At 42.5% G+C, this 21,543-nt stretch overlaps 1 protein-coding gene across 2 annotated transcripts in view; it reads left to right on the top strand.

Annotated features, from left to right (window-relative positions):
* The window catches only part of SLC25A26 (solute carrier family 25 member 26), a 122,698-nt gene that overhangs the window by 87,107 nt on the left and 14,048 nt on the right, over positions 1–21,543 (top strand). Inside the window, exons 6-7 of one of the 2 annotated variants that reach the window (XM_033141262.1) lie at positions 1,036–1,080; positions 11,351–11,420. In XM_033141262.1, the coding sequence (XP_032997153.1) occupies positions 1,036–1,080; positions 11,351–11,420 (115 nt within the window). The remainder of the gene's footprint in view (positions 1–1,035; positions 1,081–11,350; positions 11,421–21,543) is intronic. The other variant, XM_033141263.1, reaches the window with a different exon arrangement.

The following is a 21,543-nucleotide window of genomic DNA, read 5'->3' as shown; positions in this document are numbered from 1 at the left end:
CACACCACAAAGTGGTGGTGTTGGGTTTTATGAATAGATTTCATGCGCATTTAGCTGCCCTTTGCTCGTGCACAGAGGGAGTTCTTTTTGGAGACTGTCTGTTGGGCCATGGGTTGCCAAGCTGCAAGGAATGATGAGCAACCAAGCATTTGTTGTATCCACTCGCAGAACTGAGTGCCTATCCTAAAGAGGCTATAGAAAGTCATAATGTGGTGGTAGTCATTGGAACCTTCCCAAGGCTTCTACCACTGTCAGTCAAGCCCTTGAATGCAAATTTTTCACCTCAACCATTGAAACCAGAGGTTGAAAAGAGGGGCCAACAAGTATTTGGGTGCCTAGCCGTGGCTGAGTGATAGAAACGTTAGATGGCTAACCTCCAGAGTTGCATTTTCAAGTGCTGACAACTTTGGTTCCCAAGTTATTAATAACTTTCGGTACTGACTCCATTCCCAGTGGTCAGTATTGAGGTGAGAACAGCCAGATATCAGAAATATAGTTTTCCTTATAAAGTGTCTTTAAGTCTTCGGTTTAACCTAAGCCTTTGTGACTGCGGAGCTCTAAAGCTGAGCTGGCAGTTCTTTGGCGAGCTAGATTTCTGTGCATACCTTCTAAACCATCCTCTGTATGGCTTTCCCAGATGTTGAGTCAAACTTTCAAACTCACTATACTAAGATGGTGCCAGTTAGTACTCTTAGAGCCCACCCTCGTTAATAATAATAATAATATTTATTATTTGTACCCCGCCCATCTGGCTGGATTTCCCCAGCCACTCTGGGCGGCTTCCAACAGAAACCAAATACAACAATAGGTTAACCTCTCGGCAGGGAATGTGCTAAACAAAGTCAAAGGTTCTGTAGCAAAACCAGCCATCCTAACAAGGCATGTGCATAATTTAATCCTCCAGGATTTATAAATTCAATAAGCTGCAGTTCAACAAGTGAACAGTAACTTCCCAATTTAGAAAGCCGACTAACATGCCAGCATAATTTTTGCTTGTGTGACAGGTGTCCCCCCCTTTTCTCTCTCCATTTCCAGATTCCTTTCTCCCTTGTACAGTTTCCTCTGTGGGAGTCCTTAAAGGTAAGTCTCTCATGCAAACATTTTTGAAAGTGAAAAATATAAATGTGAATGTTGCCATTCTTTTTTTTAAAAAAAGCTAAAATAAATGCAATGCAAAATTCAGTTGGGGAAAAATCAGTGGCCGAATGGTGATTAAGACCATGAAAGACTAACCCTGAAAAACGAGTACAGGAACAAGGGGAAGGTGGTGAATGTAACTTATGAGTATGCTGCACGTAAATTTTGGCTAGATATCTCAGGGAAAAACTGAAAGCCTGCTTGTGAGGTTTGGTGGATGGACACAGTCTGATCGCATGCCACTTTATTTTCTCTCCAAGTGTCACTGTTCTAACACACTGGGCTGCTGTACCCATGACAAAACTGCATTACTGACACCATACTGCACTACCGTTCCTCATAGTTTCTTGTGAAGTTTGGGTGAAATAAAAGAAACTAGCGCCACCATCCTGTGCTGCCTACTCAGAAATTCATTTCTCATTGAGTTCAGTGGGACGTACTCCCAGTTAAGCCTGTTTGGCCTTCCGGATGAGATGTTGCTGGACAGAAAAGATAATGGCAGCGGCAGCTCTGAGGGAAAACTTCCATTATCTCTGACCATAGGGGGAAGCTGACTAGCACTGATGGAACTTGGGAGTTCAGCAACACCTGGAAGGTAGCAGGTTAGCTGCAGGCTGTATAGGATTTCAGCCAAATTCTTTGTGGCAACTTCAGAATGTGCACCCTGTCGTTGCTTGAAACAACCTAGAACGTTTGAAGCTAAATTAAATTGCCAATATTTCTCTACTCATATTCCTTCAGCCCTTATTCCTCCCCTCCTTCCTGGATGTAACTCCTGCCCACGGTCTTAAGTGTAAACTAAATTATCAGTGCTGTTTATTCTGGGCTTAATGTATTATATCATTTGGGTTTTAACCAAAAGGAAAGGAATTGGTTGCAAATCCTGCCCGCCCAGCCTGTAGTAATGCACGTCATCAATTATGTGGTCCCGGGGAGATTTTTTGTTTTTGTTTAGGGTGGTTTTATAAGCCAGTCTCTCTTTTAAATGAGGCATTGCGCTATCTTCTGAGGCATAGTTAACTTAAATTGTACTGGTGGTTTTGGAGTTGAAGCCACTGGCCCACTTGGAACTTGACTGAGACCACAAAATAATTTTACATAAACCACCAAACTGCTGTCAGATGCTAGTAAATTTCATCCACTATCAGGCTTTTGCTCAAGGGACATGAAAAGAAACGTGAAATATATTTTCCGTTCGAAGTTACCCTGCTGGAAGAAGCCCAAAACTGTAGCTTCACATAATTCAAAGAGAATAGTGTTTCCAATCATGCTTGCTTTATTCTTGATTGAATATTCAGTATGGATAGATTATAAGAAAATGCCACATACAATTCTCATAGTAATCTAGTGCAGTGGTCCCAGTCCAGTGCCCACATCTGCCATGCCATGGTGCCCATTAAGGCCTTCATTACTGCCCCAGGGCAAGCCCCCCCCCTTTTTAAAGAAGCCTACCTTGGATCCCGAATGCCTTGGTACTTGGATGTTTTGGCTCCCGAATGCTGCAAACCCTTAAGTTAGTGTTCCGGTTTGCGAACGTTCTTTGGAACCCGAACGTCCAACGGGGCTTCCATGGCTTCTGATTGGCTGCAGCAGGAGGCCAATCAGAAGCTGCGCTTTGGTTTCTGAATGTTTTGGAAGTCGAACGGACTTCCGGAACGGATTCCGTTCGACTTCCAAGGTACAGCTGTAACAGTGTGGTTGATGTTTCACATCCTCATTTCCTTGTGGGCTTCACAAGGGCTCCAGTGGCTTAAGCACCCACAGTCTGTGGTAGCTCACCAGACCAGGCCTTAGCTTCAGAACCTCAATATTTCCAATTTAGAGTGATGTGCACCTACTTGGGAACTGCTGAATCTATTACTAGCAAATGTATTAGGTCTTATGAAACCAATTGGCTTGTTTATGAGGTGCTTTTTGGCAAACGTGTCTTCGTCGTGCTGGCACCTGGAAATCGTCTCAACCTTTAGGATAACTTCACTTGCCTTATTTGGAATCTGCTGTGATACCATAGTGTCGTGGCAGCTTTCTCTTAAGTTGTGTTCTGTAGAACAGGAATTGCTAAATAGGGTATAATTTTGTTCTGGACAATGGAGATGACAGCATTAAGGGGAGGAGGGAAAGAGCCACCGTGTGCTTTCCGAAAAACAAACAAACCACATTTAAAAACAGGAGTGTGATGCAGTGATTCTCAGAATACAAGGCTGCTTTAGGATACATTCAAGATGCTCTGGAGGTGAAATGTATTATAAATATAGGGCATGAAGTACACTGGTGGAAGACCAAATTCATAGAAATTCAAGAGATTACAGTAGCTAGGTGTGCATTTCATCACCGTAAGCTGATATACTTGGTGCAGCCCTCTCTGGATATGTTAGGCTACTGCAATGTATTCTGTGTGGGGCAGCCTTTCTTTCATGAAAACCCTTTTCTTTTCTTGCAAAACCAGCACTTCCCATTATTATTCCCCACTCCATCATTTTGCTTCTCCCTGGAGACCAATGCCGCTGTAGCTCTATTTTAGTACAAGTTTTTCTGTTGTTTGTAGCGAAAATCTGAGCCAGAAGCCAAATAAGAAACAGCATATTTCTGGGCACCCCATTTGTAAAACCCTTTCCCGTTTAACCATATACCTATGTTTTAATTCATTAAATTTATGGGTCAAGCAATTGGTCCGATTTCTATTTTATGTCTATGCTTTTAATTTAGAGTAAAGGTTGGGTTTTTACTATATTGTTCTCCGTGCTCTGTTTAGATCTTATGCTTAAATTGGGTGATAAATTGAAATGATTCCATTGCGCTTTTACTGTTTTTTTAAATTGTACTTTATTGTCCATTTTTCAATGCTGATAAATGTCTTAACTAATGTTTATTATCATCTTTGATAGGATGGCTTGGGATAACCTTTTTATTTTGCAAGACAGTTTATAAATCTGTAAAATGAATAATAAAATAATCAATCTTTTGCGAGATGTTGATTATAATGGCTGCATGGACCCATGAAGAGGCTTAATATTTCACTTATGTATTATTTTAGCTTGCAGGTGTTAACACTAAAGCCCTGGCTGTTACTATAGTCCATTTGGGCAAGAAGATCTGTAGAGTAGGCTTCTGAGCTGCAAAATTACTGCTGCTTGGGAGGATGAATTTTCAGGTGTTTCAGACACTTTACTTTTTTTAAAAAAAAAGAAATTTCTAGATATCATGGTCAACAATTGGGCAAGGAGTAGATATTAATATGAACCATTTATAGGAACCATTTTAGATATAGGACAGATAGGTGCTGTAACTTAACAGAATGTAAAAGTGGACCACAAACATTTTCAGGTAGGCAGTTCCATCTCTGCACCATTATAGTCGTACCTTGGATCCTGAACGCCTTTACTCGGACATTGTGGCTCCCAAATGGTGCCAACCTGGCTTCCTGCAGCCAATCGGAAGCTGCGATTTGGTTTCCGAACGTTTTGGAAGTTGAACGGACTTCCGGAACGGATTCCGTTCGACTTGCAGCATTGAATTCAGTGACATGTACTTTGGAATAAACATGCATTTGATTAGGATGTACAGCAGTTCTTGATATGCAGCCCAAATATGTTCAGCTGCAGCTTGGAGCTTCTTTTTTGCTTTCTTCTTCCCCCTCAGTGGTCTGAGCGTATGCAGTCTAGTGCTTAGAAATGGATTCGGCGTGTTTTGCTGTCCTAACCTAATTAGGTATTCTAAAGTTTAGAGGAGAGAGTAATGTTGAGAGTCTAAGCAAAACAATTCTCAGATGCTCCTGTGTCACAAGCAAATTCCTCTAAAACAGTATCACATCAATTAGTATTTTTATTCTGTTATTAGTTTTAATTTATTAATTGTTTTTTCAAATCTTAGCATGCTCAATACACACACACACACACACACCTTTTTTAAAAAGCGAAATATGTTATTGGCTATATATGTACCTATCCATTTTAAAAAGCCTTAAAATAGTTTTTACTGGGTGGGCAAGTGAAGTTTGTCCCACATTCTTTCCTTCTCTCTCTCTCCCCCCCCCCAATTTCCCTTTTCACAGCTCCCCCTCCCCCTCCCCCCAAGGTAGCTTTTCATTTCTCTTCTTACTGTTCCTGGTGGCATTTAAGCCCAGGGTAGATGAAACCCAGACAGGGCCTTAAACCCATTTCCTTGCAAGCTGTGCAGTAAGCGTTCTACCATTCCCTTCTCCTTCTTGGTGTAACGACTCTGCTTCTTTGGGGGATTAAGCACTAATCGTTCGGTTACACTAACGTGTCTGCCATTTGCTGAGGTGCTCCTTCACGGAAACCAGATTTCTAGTGCAGCCTTTCGAGGCAGGTGACGTCACTTCAAGCCAATGGGGAGTGCGCATTCCATTTGCCTAATGGTTGCCTTACACCCCCCACCCCACCCCAAGAAAAAGAACAATATAGCCACAGCTGCTCAGCAAACAAACCTCACTTTATTAGTGTCACAATAACTGTTATTCACAGTGGCTTTAGAATACTGTCAAAGACATTCTTGCGCACCATCTGTAAGCTGATGTGCGCTTGGAACAGTGAAAGGAAAGGAATTGGCTTTGCTGGCTGAGTTAAAACACCCTTTGAAAATGCTCAAGGGTTTGGAAACAGGCAGCACATTGAAAACAGGCTCCCAGAGGGTGGGTGCACATGAAGTTTATTTGGTGGTTTGAGCCCTGTTTTCAGAATGGGAAGTGATCCGATTTCTAGAAAGTTTGTGCATGCCTCGTTCCAAATATGTACTGAATTCATTCTAGGCTCCAAAGCCTGTTGCTCTCCCTGGAGTGCTTCTTTCCTTAGAACACTAGTTTGGATAGGACTGCAAGGCAGGCAGATTAGTTCTTTCCTCCTCCTGAGCAGGAATTCTTCGTGGAGAGTATTGTTTTTCTCTTTGCAAAAGTATCCAAAAGAAAACAGTTTCCACACTGCGAAAGGGGGCAGGGAGGTGAATGTAATAGCTTCTCAGTATTCAGGATGGTAGGCAGACGCTTGGAGGAGATCTCGTGGGGGAACCCAGCCCAGCCTTTTGCATTAGCAGGGCTAACCTACTAACTTAAACAATCCCTGGTAGATCACCCAGTGCTAGCTGAAATTGAAAGCCCGGCGCAACCCTTTGATAGGTTCATAAATAGGGAAGAGAGGGCCTTTGAGCATGTGCAGAATTTGATATCTGGGCGGGGCTACTCAGTGCCAGTAAACACAGCTCACTGCCACCTCTCTATTGGGAATTCTGCTGTCGAGCGTTCTGCCATGATGTGGGTGGCAAAGTGTATGTCAGGGGTCAGCAAACTTTTTCAGCAGGGGGCCGGTCCACTGTCCCTCAGACTTGTGGGGGGCCAGACTGTATTTTGAAGAAAAAAATGAACGAATTCCTATGCCCCACAAATAACCCAGAGATGCATTTTAAATAAAAGCACACATTCTACTCATGTAAAAACACCAGGCAGGCCCCACAAATAACCCAGAGATGCATTTTAAATAAAAGGACACATTCTACTCAAGTAAAAACATGCTGATTCCCGGACCATCCTTGGGCCAGATTTAGAAGGTGATTGGGCCGGATCCAGTCCCCGGGCCTTAGTTTGCCTACCCATGGTGTATGTAAACAATGCTATGGTGAGAGGAGAGTTAGTATTTGAAGAACAGGCCACCCAAAAGAACCTAGGTTGCTGTAGTTGCTATCTAAGATGGCTAACATAGCAATCTAGGCCTCCATTGTGTTCAAGTAAACTCATTTCATTTGTTGTTGGCAGCCATCTGTCTTGGGAGACAATGGAGCAGTTCCCCTTGGGGTGAAGTCAAACTCCCCCCCCCCCGTTGTTTCAGATGTTTTCTAAAAGTTGTGTAATTCTTTATCTCCCTGATGCATTGCACAGGGAGGGTGCCACTGCTGAGAAGGCCCTCTGCCTGGTTCCCTGTAACTTCATTTCTCACAGTGAGGTCTTGCCAGAAGACCCTCGGAAGTGGACCTCGGTGTCTGGGCTGAATGATGAAGATGAAGTTATGTGCAGGTCTCACTTTGGTATTTCTTTTAAACAACAACAACAACAACAACAACAACAACAACAACAACAACAACAAGCAAACACAACTTAGCTTACAAGTGACCTAGGAAGCCAAGGAGGGCCCAGATTGTATGAGTTTCCATGTGTTTCAGCCAGAAGATTTATTTCCAATTTGTTATTCATAAGGGAAGAGTGCAAGATTGGGATGGGTCCTTTGAAGTGGAAAACAAAGTCTTCTATTCAGTCTTGGGTCTAATAGAATGCACATGACACAGGCTTGGCATCACAGCCTGTTTTAAAAAGTGCAGCGCTTGTCATCTTTGCTTTCCAGTACTTGGGAATGCTGGTGGGAATGGGTATTGCCCTGAAAGAAAAACACGGCTAATTATTTCCTGCTGTCTTTAATAGCGCATGCCTGGAGCAATCAGACAGGGAATCATTAGAGAGAAACAAGATGACCAAAGCCTTGTGTACTCACACTGATACCTTGTCAGTGCAGTTACAATTTCAGAGTTAATTGGACCCAAAGAAAGGAAACTTCCGTAATGAGATGCATTGCCAATTCCCTTATCCTCTAAATGCTTTTGTGTTCCCTGGGTTTACTTAGGATGCCAAAGTAATTGTACTGTTGCGCAACCGCGTAGGTCCTCATATAGAAGGCCATTATTGCTCTACAGTTGATCAGATTATACATTTTACTTGCATGTCTATCTTGTTGGACTCTGCATCTTTCCTATTATTGATGTGGTGCTGAGGCTGAGAGATTGGAATTGCCCAAGAACGGAGATTGGAACTGCCTGATTGGGGTCTTGAACCCAAATCTCTCAGTGCTATGACACATATTTTTATATCACAAGTTCAATATAGTAGACATTAGCTGTTTTCACTGTTGGCATTCTGCTAGTTATAATAATTTAATAATAAATAATAATAATTTATTATTTATACCCCGCCCATCTGGCTGGGTCTCCCCAGCCACTCTGGGCGGCCTCCAACAAATACCAAAATACAATACAAAGTCACAAATTAAAAACTTCCCTAAACAGTTATATTAACTTTTGTCAGGAATGTATTTAAGACAAAGCAACATCTCTTATTAGCAGGGGTGTGCTCGTCATATTGTTGGGTAGAGTGAAGCAGCCACAGAGTTTGGGATACTGTGAAAGGGCAGAGAATTGGCATCTGGTTGACCACTGTATGAAATAAGGATGCTGAGCTAGAGAAATCTAGTCTGGCCTGATCCTACAGACTCTCTTACTGTGTTCTAATTGTCTTTTATTATACAGTTCATTATTATGTTTTAATCATCGGGAAGGGTGCTGCCTGGATTTTCAGTCACCGAAATGTCTTGGGCCACATTTGGGCCAAGATACGTATGTGGCCAGAGATTCTTAGGAATGCCATCCTATCAGAAACCACTAGCAGTAAGAATTGCAGTAGGTGAGAGTTCTCTTATCCAGCAGGAATTACTTCATTAATGGCTTTAGTTTTCAGAACTGCAGCATGCTTATTCCCACTAGCAGAGTTAGAAAATGAGACTTCCATATATCATCGTGTGCATGTGATGATAAAGATGGGACCACATCTCACAGGGACCTCCCCTTTCTACTTGCAGAATAGGATTATATGTGAAAGCCGTGCTTTAACATGCATTATTTTTTTGTAACTTCCAGAAGCTGAAAATAGTGTAAAGTGGAAACAAATAGATATTTTCCTTCTGCATTTCTCCCCAAGCAAAGCATCTGTGTTCTACCTCCACTATTGGAGAAAGTACAGTGAGTGGCACCTTGGTTCTCGAACGCTTTGGTACTCAAACAACTTGGAACCCAAACACTGCAAACCCGGAAGTAAGTGTTCCAGTTTGTGAACTTTTTTCGGAAGCCGGACGTGCTCCGTTTTGAGTGTTACGCTTCCAATTTGAGTGCCACACTTCCATTTTTAGTGCTACACTTCCGTTTTGAGTGTTACGCTGACGTCTGTCTGTTTTTGCTATTGATTTTGCGTTTTTGTTTTTGCGGCTCTTTTTGTTTTGTTTTTGTGACTGTGTGGAACCCAGTTCAGCTACTGATTAATTGATTGATTGTGTGACTGCAGTACATGGTTTATTGCTTTCATTTTATGGATCAGTAGTCTCATTTTATAGTAAAAATCATGTTAAATTGCTGTTTTAGGGGTTGTTTTTAAAAGTCTGGAACGGATTAATCCGTTTTGCATTACTTTCTATGGAAAAGCGCGCCTTGGTTTTGGAACGCTTTGGTTTTGGAACGGACTTCGGGAATGGATTAAGCTTGAGAACCAAGGTGCCACTGTATGCCTCTGAATGCCAGTTGGTGGGAGGTGCGAGTAGGGGCAATGCTGTTGTGCTCAGGTCCTGCTTGTGGGTTTCCCCTTGAGTGTTGGAATAGTTGGGTGAATGACATGATCCAGCAGGCTGTGCTTATATCCTCAGCTTACGGGAAAACGCAGCAACATGGTAAAAACAAGCAAAATAATAATATACACCGTATTGAAGAAAATCGTGCAAATCATCCCGATCTAAGCAATAAAACACGTAGCATTGAACATAAGCAGGAACCTTTTCTTTTTTAGAGAGAGAGATAATCTCAAAAATGGGTTGCAATTGAAATATTTTACTTTGGGTTTTCGTAGACTGAGCCGGATGGGATGCAGCTATTATTGTATAATAATCTTCTCCTTCCCGTTACTTGATGCATTCATTTCCTCTCTTTCGCACATTTCATTTTGGGCCTCCCTATGAAAAGGAGGGATAGGATGGAACTTATTAGGTCATCCACGTCCAGTCTCTTCCTGTGTAGGATTATTTCCTGTGGTATGTTCTCAAGTGCTGCCTGCTATGGTCTATTTTTAAATGATCCAGAAAACAGGGTTTTCCCTGCTTCCCTGGGGAAGACCACACCACAATTAAGTTGGCCTTGCTGCGAGTGGATTTTATCATTTCCTCTTGGCCAACTTGAAATCTCCTTTGGCCTTGGTCCCCTGGACTGCTCCGAGTTTGGCTGTATGGTAGAGTAGTCCATTATTAATGGATCTTGCTTTAGACTTACTGTAAGTACCCCTAGTTGCCGTACACCTTTGTCATGGGTAGACTAGTGCTTACAGTTTAGCACAGGGAACTTGGAGCCCAACTCCAGATACAGGCATGCTTCCATCCATGAGTGTTTTTGTCCCGTCCCCCCCAGCTGTGGAGCAAACTGTACTTCAGCATGCCTTTGCTTTTCCAACTAACACAGTACTTGATTAAATATTTTGCACCCTTTCCCTTTAAAACAATTTAAAAAACAACCGTTGTTCTTCATGATTGCCACAAGGGCCAGACAATCATTTCTATGCACAGCCATCCGGGGGGTGGGGGGGTGGGAGCAGAGGGAAGTTGTTTGACAATTGTTACAAGGCACAGCCTATTGATACTCTGCATAGCTGGCAATCACATTAGAAGTTTCTGTCTAAAATTGGGGGGGGGGTTAGGGGTAGAGTATAGATCCACTGCTCAAAAATATGTACGCCTCTGCTCCGCTAAACTGGGTTGAAAACGTAGCTCAAAGGGTTGCCTCGGTCATACTTCTACATCTGTAAAATGGGAGTGTTAGTGACCTAGGTCATAGTCAATAAGGCCACTCTTGTTGGTGGTACCTGTGTTGTTCACCTTGGTTTCAAGACTGGGCAATTTAGCAGTGGGTGACAAAATGCTGCTGCTGCTGCTGCTACCTCTCTCAGCAGCTTTAGGAAAACGTATCTGGGTTTGAAGTAACACAAAGGGAAGTCATTTGGAAATGGTTTTTGTTTGGCGTGTACATATGGATTGGAACTCACTCCTGATATTTTTCCAGTGTTCTTTTTGCATTGCTTTATCTTCCCAAGAGGAAGAAAGATTCAGGCTGTATCTGTAAAATTGCATTGCTCCAGGCTGAAATGAATATGTACTTAACTCTCTGCAAACATGCCTTCTCTCTTGCCGTTCCATTTATCTTTCCCAGACCATCTACTTTTTTTTTTTTTTAGCACATAAGGTCCTTCAGTGTGTGTATGTGTATGTGACTTATTACATAATTGAAAATGCCACAAACAGCTCTTTAAAACTCCTGTTTCCACCCGCCCTATAGTTAACGAGGAAGAGGAAGACAGGGCAGATATACTAACTTTTAATAACTTTCCCCTCTCCTATCTCTTTAAACACAGGATCTCTGGTCATGGAAGCAAGGACACGTGGTCGATTCTTGGCAGTCTGCAGTCTGTGGAGCTTTTGCAGGTGCAAAGGATTATATGTTATCCTGGGAAATGCTAAAGAAGAAAGGAAGGGAGGAGGGAAAATGTGCAAATCTATTAAGGCGAGCAGCACAGCAGCATTCTTTTATAATTCCAGTTTGTTTAGAGCAAAGAAAATGGATCTTGCTATGCATGGAAGAGGGGGAAAGAAAGGGAAGCAAAAAGAGAGAGAAGAAGGTGAGGTTAGGGAACCCAGGAAAGGGTGTCTGTTTGAAAGACAGCCAATTTGTTTTTAACAAATTTCTGTTATTGAACAAACAGTCCCTGTCAGTCAAGCTCTGGGATTATCCAGAGGTTGAGTTGTAAAACCCTCGGCGAGAAGAGACTGCATTTGGGTGCGGGTTTGTGCAGCTGTCTGCCCTGAGCTCCTCTTGAGGGTTTTCAATAAGGGCCCATGATTCACTGTTCATGTGACAGCTCTGACAGCACTCTAGATTAAGTAGAGTCAGGAGAACAGAATGTCTAAATGCAGCAGCCTGCAGGCGGAAACTTTCCACGGAGGAGAACCGGAGGCTGAAACATCTGGGCAGTCTCCGGACACTATCCCTGGAATGAAGAGTGGCAGGACGTGCTCTTGGACGATTTATTGCAAAACAAGCTGAAAGTTAATTGAATTCTTAAAGAGCCACCTTGCCTTATTCTAACAGCCTGCTTTAAAATAACTTCCTTTAAGATGTCACAAGTGGCTCATCCCACACGTCTGACAAGGAGCAGGGAGGGGAAACTTAATGGTCTGATAGAAATCTCAGGTTAGTGGCTGCTAAGGGTGGAGTGGCAAAAATCTTCTTTCAGAGTGTGTACAGTGCGAGGCTCCAAAATGGTCACGGTGAATGGCAAATGGTGAATAGGAGTTACAGTGGCACTTTTGGATTGGCTCAAAATAGACACCATATACAGTGGTACCTCGGGTTACATATGCTTCAGGTTACATACTCCGCTAACCCAGAAATAACGCTTCAGGTTAAGAACTTTGCTTCAGGATAAGAACAGAAATCATGCTCTTGCGGCGCAGCGGCAGCGGGAGGCCCCATTAGCTAAAGTGGTGCTTCAGGTTAAGAACAGTTTCAGGTTAAGAACGGACCTCCAGAACGAATTAAGTACTTAACCTGAGGTACCACTGTGTGTGTGTGTGTGTGTGTGTGTGTGTGTGTGTGTTATCCCATGGTATTACAATATTTCATTCCAAATCTTTATTGTTGCTTCTTCGCTATACTCAGACCACATTCTTGTGGTGCTCTCCTTTAATGTGGATATATGTTTTGTTGAAATTAGCAGGCCCTCTTTCCTTATTAACATGTTTAGGATCACAGTGTACGTGCCTTGTTTCCTGCTGCCAGGTTGTCCCTTAATTCCACTTCTTGAACCTTGCTGCTTATCTAGCTGTCATGGTGTCTTGCGTCCAGGAATGCTAGGCCCCCTTTTCTGCTTCCAACCATTGCCACCATCGTCTGCTTCATTTCCAATTTCTTCAGTGCGTTCAGGACACCTGCTACGCGTGACACCTCTATTTGGGCAGTTCTACTTGCCGTTGGTAGCTACATGCCCTTTGTGGCTGTTGCCACTTCGATTCCCTTCTTCCCACTTTGTAATTATTGGCATTGCCCCTGAAAACACTCATCTTTATACTTGTTTATAGCCATATTAATATCAGTTCACTTGGTTCTACTGGGTTTTTGGGGGGGGGGTCTTAGTATTGTGTCATTTCCACTGGAGCAACTCCACCAGTGTTTGGAGGCATTTGAAAATAGCTGCTCCTGAGAAACAGTTCTCAATATATATTTTGTGTGTGTGTGTGTGTGTGTGTGTGTGTGTGTGACATTTTTGAGATTTCCTCCACAACCTCAAAAACAAAAACATGTCTTGGGTCTGAGTTGCTTGGATGACCAGATGATATATTTAGACACTATATACATAATTGCACTTGGAATCATTAGCAGTGGTATTCATGTGCTTTCTTGTGTTGCATATAATTGCCTTGAAAGAACCATCCTCTGTAAATAGACACTGGTGTAGGGTCATAGCTCAGCATGACATGTGGAGTGATGGCCTAGGGATATTCTGTGAATTTTCAGCTTTCATTGAAAGAAAAAGGTATTTAGCCCTGTTACTTGGAAAGATATAAGGAAAATTCTACAGGTAATGTTTTACCTGCTTGGTTTCCACACCCTACTCTCTCTCTCTCTCTCTCTCTCTCTCTCTCTCTCTCTCTCTCTCTCTCTCATGCAAAGGTACTGGAATAAACTGACAAGCACTAGGCATTTCACATTTGTTAAATAAAATCAAACCTCACCAATATTTCAGGCAATAAAATTATGCCAAATGTAACCTCAAGCCTCAGCTTTCATTCTGATTTTGTTTCAAGGCTCTGCCATTATTTTCCAACGCATCAGCCTCAGAAGTGGGGAAAAGAACATTTTTAGCTGTCATTTTGCGTTACGCCTGCCATTTGGAAACCAGACCACATGCTGAATGTACTGTAGCACTTTCCCAAGCCTATAGGATCTGCAAACAGTTTCAGTATGTTTTTTGTTTATCGTTTCTTTGCAAACCTGTGGATGATTGGATACTGTTGTGACCGTTTTCCATTGACGCCACACTCCCCCAATATGCTTTTAGGCTTCCTCACTATAAATATCTGGCTAAGGACCTTTGAGATATTGCAAGGGCTTCCCGGTACGTCTTGTGGAAAGTGCTGTGTTATGTGCATGAAGTTGTGTAGATGTTACTTTTTAAAGGTTAGCTGAGGGGCAGGCATCACCTATGCTCTCTGCCAGAATGTTGTGGCTCCAGCAGCTGTACATGGATTCCAGGTGCTGGATCTGGCCATAGCCTGCCTGGTTGACAAATAAATCAAGGCGTGTTTGGTGTGGGGTTGGCTTCTTTTAACGCCAAATGAGACGTGCTGGCGATGGGGACTCTAACCATCTCCCATGTTATCTTCTCATGCCCCCACAAATTCAGGCACTGTCCTTGCTGCAATTTCAGAACTGGACCAGTCTGAAGCCTGAAATGGTGGGGGATGTGAGGGATTGCTTTAAGGTGGGAGAATGGAGAGGCAGTGCTCTGTTCCTCTCTTGATGCAAAAACAGAGCCCTTGCTTTATGTGACTCTCCTACCCACGTCTAACTTTGCCATACTCGTAAGTCTAGAATTTGTACCCATAGTCCCAGAGTCAGTGCTCTTTTGACTTCCAGTGCAAGGGCTGTTGCGTTAATGTAAGAGTGAGAATCATGGTTGTGCAAAATTAAATCCGGAGCAACAGTTGCACTGACGGAAGCTAGGTGTGCAACGGGACATAGCAATCTGATGCACAGCAAGCCACAAGAATGATGCTGGCTTCCAGCTCCTTCTTTTGCACAGGCTATTCAGCTAGTGCAACTAGTACAATGTTGAGGGGACTTCAGCATTAGAGGTGCTTTGAATTCCTCCCTAACAGACTTGCTATGTCCCCCTCAGGATTAACTTGGCCTGTTGGTTTCAAACTGCTTACACAAGACAAAGTGGTGCTACCAAGCTGGGAGCGTGGCATGACCTGGGTGGAAAGTCCTTTCTGGATTATTCAAAATGTTGCCAGTGTGGTGTAGTGGTTAAGAGTGGTAGACTCATAATCTGGAGAACCGGGTTCGTGTCTCCACTCCTCCACATGCAGCTGCTGGGTGACCTTGGCCTAGTCACACTTCTCTGAAGTCTCTCAGCCCCACTCACCTCACAGAGTGTTTGTTGTGGGAGAGGAAGGGAAAGGAGAATGTTAGCCGCTTTGAGACTCCTTCAGGTAGTGAAAAGCAGGATATCAAATCCAAACTCCTCCTCCTCTTCTTCTTCTTCTTCTTCTTCCAAATTACTTCCTGAAGCAGTTGGAATGTGTATTAATGGTTGCTTAGCAACAAACCAGATTCCTCACCTATCTCCACTTTCATGTCCCCCTGGAACAAATTCCAGACTGCCCCAATCTTTTCATACATTTTAGAAGACATTGTGGGGCGGGGACCCTCCTTTGTTTCGTTATGTTATGTTATGTTATGTTTTGGTTGGGTTAGATCCTTGTTGATCCCCCTTTCCCCTCTGACACACCCAGCTCCTTCAACCACAAAATGTCTATAGCATTTGTGGAGAGAAAAACTGCATACACCCACACACCAGTATAAAACCATACGTAAACATTACGGTTTATAAGCATAAAGTAAGTCCAACCATTGCGTGAGAGTTATTTACATTTATCACCATGTTGCAGGTCTCTTGGAAGGAAAATAAAAGTTTATAAGCCCAAGCCGCTAGCCAATCCTTAATCACAGCTATGTTGCCAATACCACAAAGGCTGTATTCAGACACTATAACTGTCTGAGACTCCCTAGCTGCTCATGTTCTTTGCGTTACCACAAAATTTACTTAAAGCCTTTTAGAGGTCAGAGGAGAGAAAAAACATTAAACATGATAAACACAGCCTTCTGTTTTGAACTGTTGTGTTAACCAAGAAAAAAATACTGGATCCTTTCCCCGCCCTCTAATCGTAATGTTGTCTACTTGGCAGAGGGAAAACAAACATTAGTGTTAAGTTAAATGGCCAACACTATCTTTTTGTTTAAATGCTTGCAAAATTGCAGTGGTGGTTGAAGCAAACTTTCTACGATGCTTTACAGCACAGTGCTAACCGTGTCTACTCAGAAGTGTGTCCCATTGAATTTAATGGGGCTTGCTCCCAGGTGAGTGGGGCTTCGATAGCAGCCTCAGCTGTTTGCAATGTATTTCACGGGGCCAGCTGATTATCTTTGCTCAGGGGTCTAGGAATACAGCACATGTTTTCTAAAGCCATAAACTAAAAGACCTCAAATGTTGTAACTTTCTCTCTTCCATGCTCTGCTTGTGAATGGTCAGCAGCAACCCACTGCTGCTGGTGAGAGACCTTTGTCTTATACAGTGAGTAAGGGAATTGTTTTGTTTACTTGCTGAAGGGAGTCAGGGCACTTTGAAATACTGTTTCCCCAGAGGGTTTTGTTTTGGTACTCTATCCTTGGCATTAGGCAGCTCAACAGGTGGGGGTGATTGATTCAGTCCATCTTGGCATATCTTACAGTGCACAAGATCTATGGTGTTGCTTTGATGCATTTGGAGAAACTACCGTGTTAAAACCTGTTGTCTTCCCTGCTTCGTGCTGCCACCTGCCTTTATTAATCACGGGCATCATTGTCGAGGCAGAAATGTATCGGAAGTGAAGACTGCAAACAGTACAGTGCTAGCGAAGGCTTTTTTGTGCAATAAACCTGGACAGCTGCCTTGGTTTCCCTTTCTGATCTAATTAGCTCTGACAAGTTTACGGTGCTGTGTTTTGAGAGTCTCCTTGCCCATACAAGGTATAAAGGCAATGATGAAATCTTCTTTTAGAACTGACTCTTTACAGATGCCCAAGACGGTGCTTCCAAACCTAAATTGGTTAAATCATTGCAGATGAAATGCACCATCCTGAGATTTCTTCCTTCTGTTGTGAGTTGAATTTTCCTTTTATAGACTAGCCATATCTGCTGACTAACTGATTGCATGTCTTAAGGATGCCATGCAGCTATTCTTATGGAATGTGAGCTTTTAGTCTGATCTGCAACCAGTCCAGGTGGCGATATTGCCCTGCTCTCGTTCTAGGAATCTCAAAAGTGTGAGGTGTCTCAAAGTGTAGGGTGTATCTCCTTTCAAGCTAGACTGTGGCGTGGCGTCAGGTGTCCTGACAGAGTCTGCTCAGGAAGACAGATGGGTTACGCATCAGATTTGGGAGGGGAGACCCTCCTTACCTAGAATTGTTGTTCCTTGGTTTTCTCCACCTCCACCATATGTTTTTATTACAATTTTTTTTCATGAGTAACAAAAGTACATACATTCACTTTGAGACATTATTGTTATCGGCAATACAGGGTTGAGGTGGAAAGAGAAGTGTGGAGAGTGAGGGGAGGAAATAGTAAAAAAGGGGTGGGGAGACAGTAATCTTTCATTTTTTTAATATATTGATTTTTTAAAACTAGACATACATAACAACAAGAAAACAACACATCACAACAATAATACAATACAAAAAAAAGAACACTACACTAATCTAAGATTTATCTCAATTTCTTTCTCACATCTTTGTTGGACTTCCTCCAACCACTCCCTCCTGGTTTCCCATATAAATCTTTCTTTTACACACCATTTCATCTTCCTTTTTACTCTCTATTTCAGTTACTTAAACCTTTAAATTTTACCTCTAGTAACTTTATCCTATATGCTTACTATCCTTAACTTATTTTCATATATCATTATACTCTATATCTCATTATTTTCTTTACTCCCCAATTTTCCCAGGAACCCCTAATACTTCCTTAGAATTTCAAAATTCATATATTACAATATTTCTTTAAATAAAATTTTAACTTGTTCCACTCTTCCTGCACAGCTTCTTCCTTCCAGTCTTACAGTCTCGCTGTCAGCTCGGCAAGTTCCATAAAGTCAATCATCTTCATCTGCCAATCATGTATTGTTGGTATTTCTTGAGTCTTCCAGTCCTTTGCAACTAAAATTCTAGCTGCTGTTGTGGCATACAAAAAGAAATTCTTGTCCTTATTGGGAATCTCGTCACTCACAATCCCCAAAAGAAAGGCCTCCAGTTTTTTTTTTCAAAAAAGTGTATTTAAACACCCTTTTCATTTCATTATAATTTTCCCCCCAGAAAGCCTTTAGTTTGGGGCATGCCCACCACATATGGAAAAAGTTCCTTCTTTTTCTTTACATTTCCAGCACTTATTATCAGTAATATGATACATCTTTGCTAACTTAACTGGAGTTAAGTACCATCTATACATCATTTTCATCAAGTTTTCTTTTAACGTAGTACATGCTGTAAAATTCCAACTTAATTTCCATAATTTCTCCCAGTCATCTAACATAATATTGTGCCCTAAATCCTTAGCCCAGTCAATCATTACCGATTTTACCTGTTCATCCTTTGTATTCCATTCTAGCAACAATTTATACATTCTGGAAAGATTTTTATAATTGGACTCCAATAATTCTATCTCCAATCTGGTTTTCTCGATCTGAAAACCTGAATTTTTACGATCCAGTTTAAAGCTCTCATTGATCTGATTGTATTGTAACCAATCCGTCAAATGATCTTTTAATTGTTCATATGGCTTCAATTTAAGTATATTATCTTGTTCCATCAGCACATCACTATATTTCAACCAAATGGACTCAGTATTTATCCTTTTCTGTGCTTTAGCCTCTAAGGGGAGACAGTAGTCTTTCATTCTTTTACATTGTATATGAGTGGATCTTTTGTGTCAGCAACACACGAGTAGCAGTGTTAGAAAATGAGATATGAAAGGTAGGAGCTAAATGGCACCTTAAACCTAGGTTACGGGCGCAATGATGGAATGTCTAGGTGGGCTTTTTTAATAAGAAGAATACAAAGCTGAAAATGAATGAACTAAAACATTATGTTCATTTTTCACGTGCTCTGGTCCTTCCCCTTCCCCCCCTAATAATTCTTAAGAGGGTCTTTTCTCCAATCTTCAGAGAGTAGCTGGAAGTGGGGAGGCAGAAAAAGGTCCTCCTTTCTGCAGTTTAAATCTGAAATCTTAGGCGCAGTTCTGCACACAGAGCTCAGAAACTGCTCACGCTAATGAAATTCTCTGTCGCAAAATGTGTCTAGAACAATGAGAGTTTTGAACACTGGTGGGTAGGTATTTTACTTTTGCTGGTGAAGTGAGAGACCAGAGGGCCCAGGGCATGGTTGGTTGTAGTTAATTGGTTGCAGTGTGATTTGTATGTTGATTCCAGATGGGTGGAATTTCCTTCAGATTATGGCAATCTGTTAATAATTAAGTATATGATACCTTGACATTAGCTGATAATTTTTCATTATGTTTGTTCTTCTGGTTTGTTGATCTACCAAAGGCTCTCTTCGTTTCTGTGCTCATTGGTGTCCTTTTGAGCTCACCTTTTGCTGCCATCTTGCCTCCAGTCATGTAGGGATCTGATGGAAACTCTGGAGTGGCAATCCACTCCTTTCGCTGCAGGATCTAGAATTAGTGCATCCTCTCCGATGTGCAGATGTCACTGTTCAGTATCCACAGTCCCTAAGGGGTGGAATCTGCTGTGCCAAGAGAGCCATGGTGGTGCAGGCTGCAGTTTTGCACTGTATGCGTAACACAGCAAAACAATTGGGTCACACCAGTGCATGCTTATAGCAACATTTGGTGGTCCCACCGCTGCCATGTTCTGAAGCCAAAGCAAGGGGCAAAACAAAATACGCTGTTGTTTTACAATGCCACTTCCTCTGAAGTCATACTTTGAGTGCAGTTGGTGGGAAATGCTGGTATCTCTCTTCCCCATCCGCTAGCTGTAGTTAAATTACAATACTTGCATACCGTGATTCCTCCAGTTTCTGTTTATAACATGAAGATTCAGAGCAGTACCCAACTAAGTAACTGTGCACCGGCCCCACACCACCCCCAAATCTGCACAGTGCGGGTATGGGGAACCCCCAGAACATCTTTAGGGGGCATTCAGCTCAGCGGAGAGCGGATAATGTTTTCTTGTGCGAGCAGAAATTCTTGCACTGGCAGAATGTTCCCTTTAGCAGTACTTTGAATACAACCCCAGGTACTGCTGCTTGTGGACTTCTTGTAAGTCCCCTGACCCTCTGATACACGTAAACTGGATTATCTGCAGCGTCATGGAAACCCAGGGTCTGAGCTCAGTTGACCATGTTCCATGCATGTTGGCTACATGAGCTGCATTTCGTTGCTCCGTACAGTTTGTTCTACCTGTCTGAAGGTGGAAACTTGAGTGTATGAAGCTTGCAAGACTAGGAACCCTTCCAGGTTTGCTCAAAGCCTAGTTTGGGGTGGGGGGAGAGGAAATGGTTTTCAATCACTTCCAGATTTAAATATCTGTCTCCTGCCTACACTTTGGAAAAGAACAAGCTTTCTATATTCCATAAAACGGGGAGGAAAATACAACTATTTATAGCTACTTCCCAAGACAATGCTCTGGGCTGGACCTTTTGGAACATGTACTCTGACCTTGGCTCTGAATTTTCTGCACACTCCTTAGAAAGGATCTCGCTTTTTTAACCTCTCACTGCTTTTCTCCTCTATCCTTTTGTTCATTAGCGCTCGCCCGTTTAATAGCTTGCGCTTTAGTACATCACTGCCAGGGTGACAGAGCCAAGAATTCATTCCCTTGGTTCTGAGCATCCTGGCATGCATTACATTACCTTTGGCTTGGGAGAGGTGGTGCTATTGCTGTGGGAGAAACAACCCACTTCTCTCGGCACTGTGTTGTTTCTTGCAGCCAGAAGCGAGATCTGTGTTCCTGGCATCATGCTACATGGTGTGTTTTTGTTTTGTTTTTTGTTTTTTGTTTTTAATGGGAAGGGCTCAGGACTGCAATACCTCAAGGGCTTCCTCTTTCCATATGAACTTACTCAGACCCTGAGATCATCTTCTGAGGCCCTTCTTCCTGTGCCTCCTCCATGAGTGGTCCAGAGGGTAGCAACACAAGAACAGGCCTTTTTTGTGGTGGCTCCCTCTTTGTGGAATGCTCTCCACAGGGAGGTTCAGCCGGCAACTTAATTATACATCTTTAGGCACAAGGCAAAAATGTTTCTCTTTAACCAGGCTTTTGGCTGATTTAAAATGTGTTGTGTAAGGGAGGATTTTGGGTTGGTCTAGATTTTGTTTTTATTGTGTATTTTCTGTTTTTTTTTATATTGTGATTTTATGTTGTGAACTGCCCTGAGATCTACAGGTATAGGGCAGTATGCAGATTTAATAAATTAATTTTTTATAAAAAAAATATTCACCCCTTTTTCTTCAGACCTAGTCAGTTTCTAAGATGGGCTTGATGTAATGTGTTCTGTGCCTCTCCACAGCTTCTGTGGTTAGCCTAGCTGTATGGGTGGCTACAGTGGTTAAATCTCTGGAGGCCTCTGTCTCTGGTTGCCACAGGCTCTTCTCCTTTCCTAGAAGTTTATGCCTCCTGTTTATGCTGTCTTGTGCCCCACCCAGAGGGGACCTGCCTCACTGCTGTTTTTCTTTCAACACATCCAATTGTGTCAGGAGCGAACCAGCAGTAAATCA

Source organism: Lacerta agilis, chromosome 2, assembly GCF_009819535.1.
Source record: "Lacerta agilis isolate rLacAgi1 chromosome 2, rLacAgi1.pri, whole genome shotgun sequence".
Lineage (NCBI taxonomy): Eukaryota > Metazoa > Chordata > Lepidosauria > Squamata > Lacertidae > Lacerta > Lacerta agilis.
Note: the sequence above shows the minus strand (reverse complement) of the source record. Positions and strands in the feature narration are given on the sequence as shown.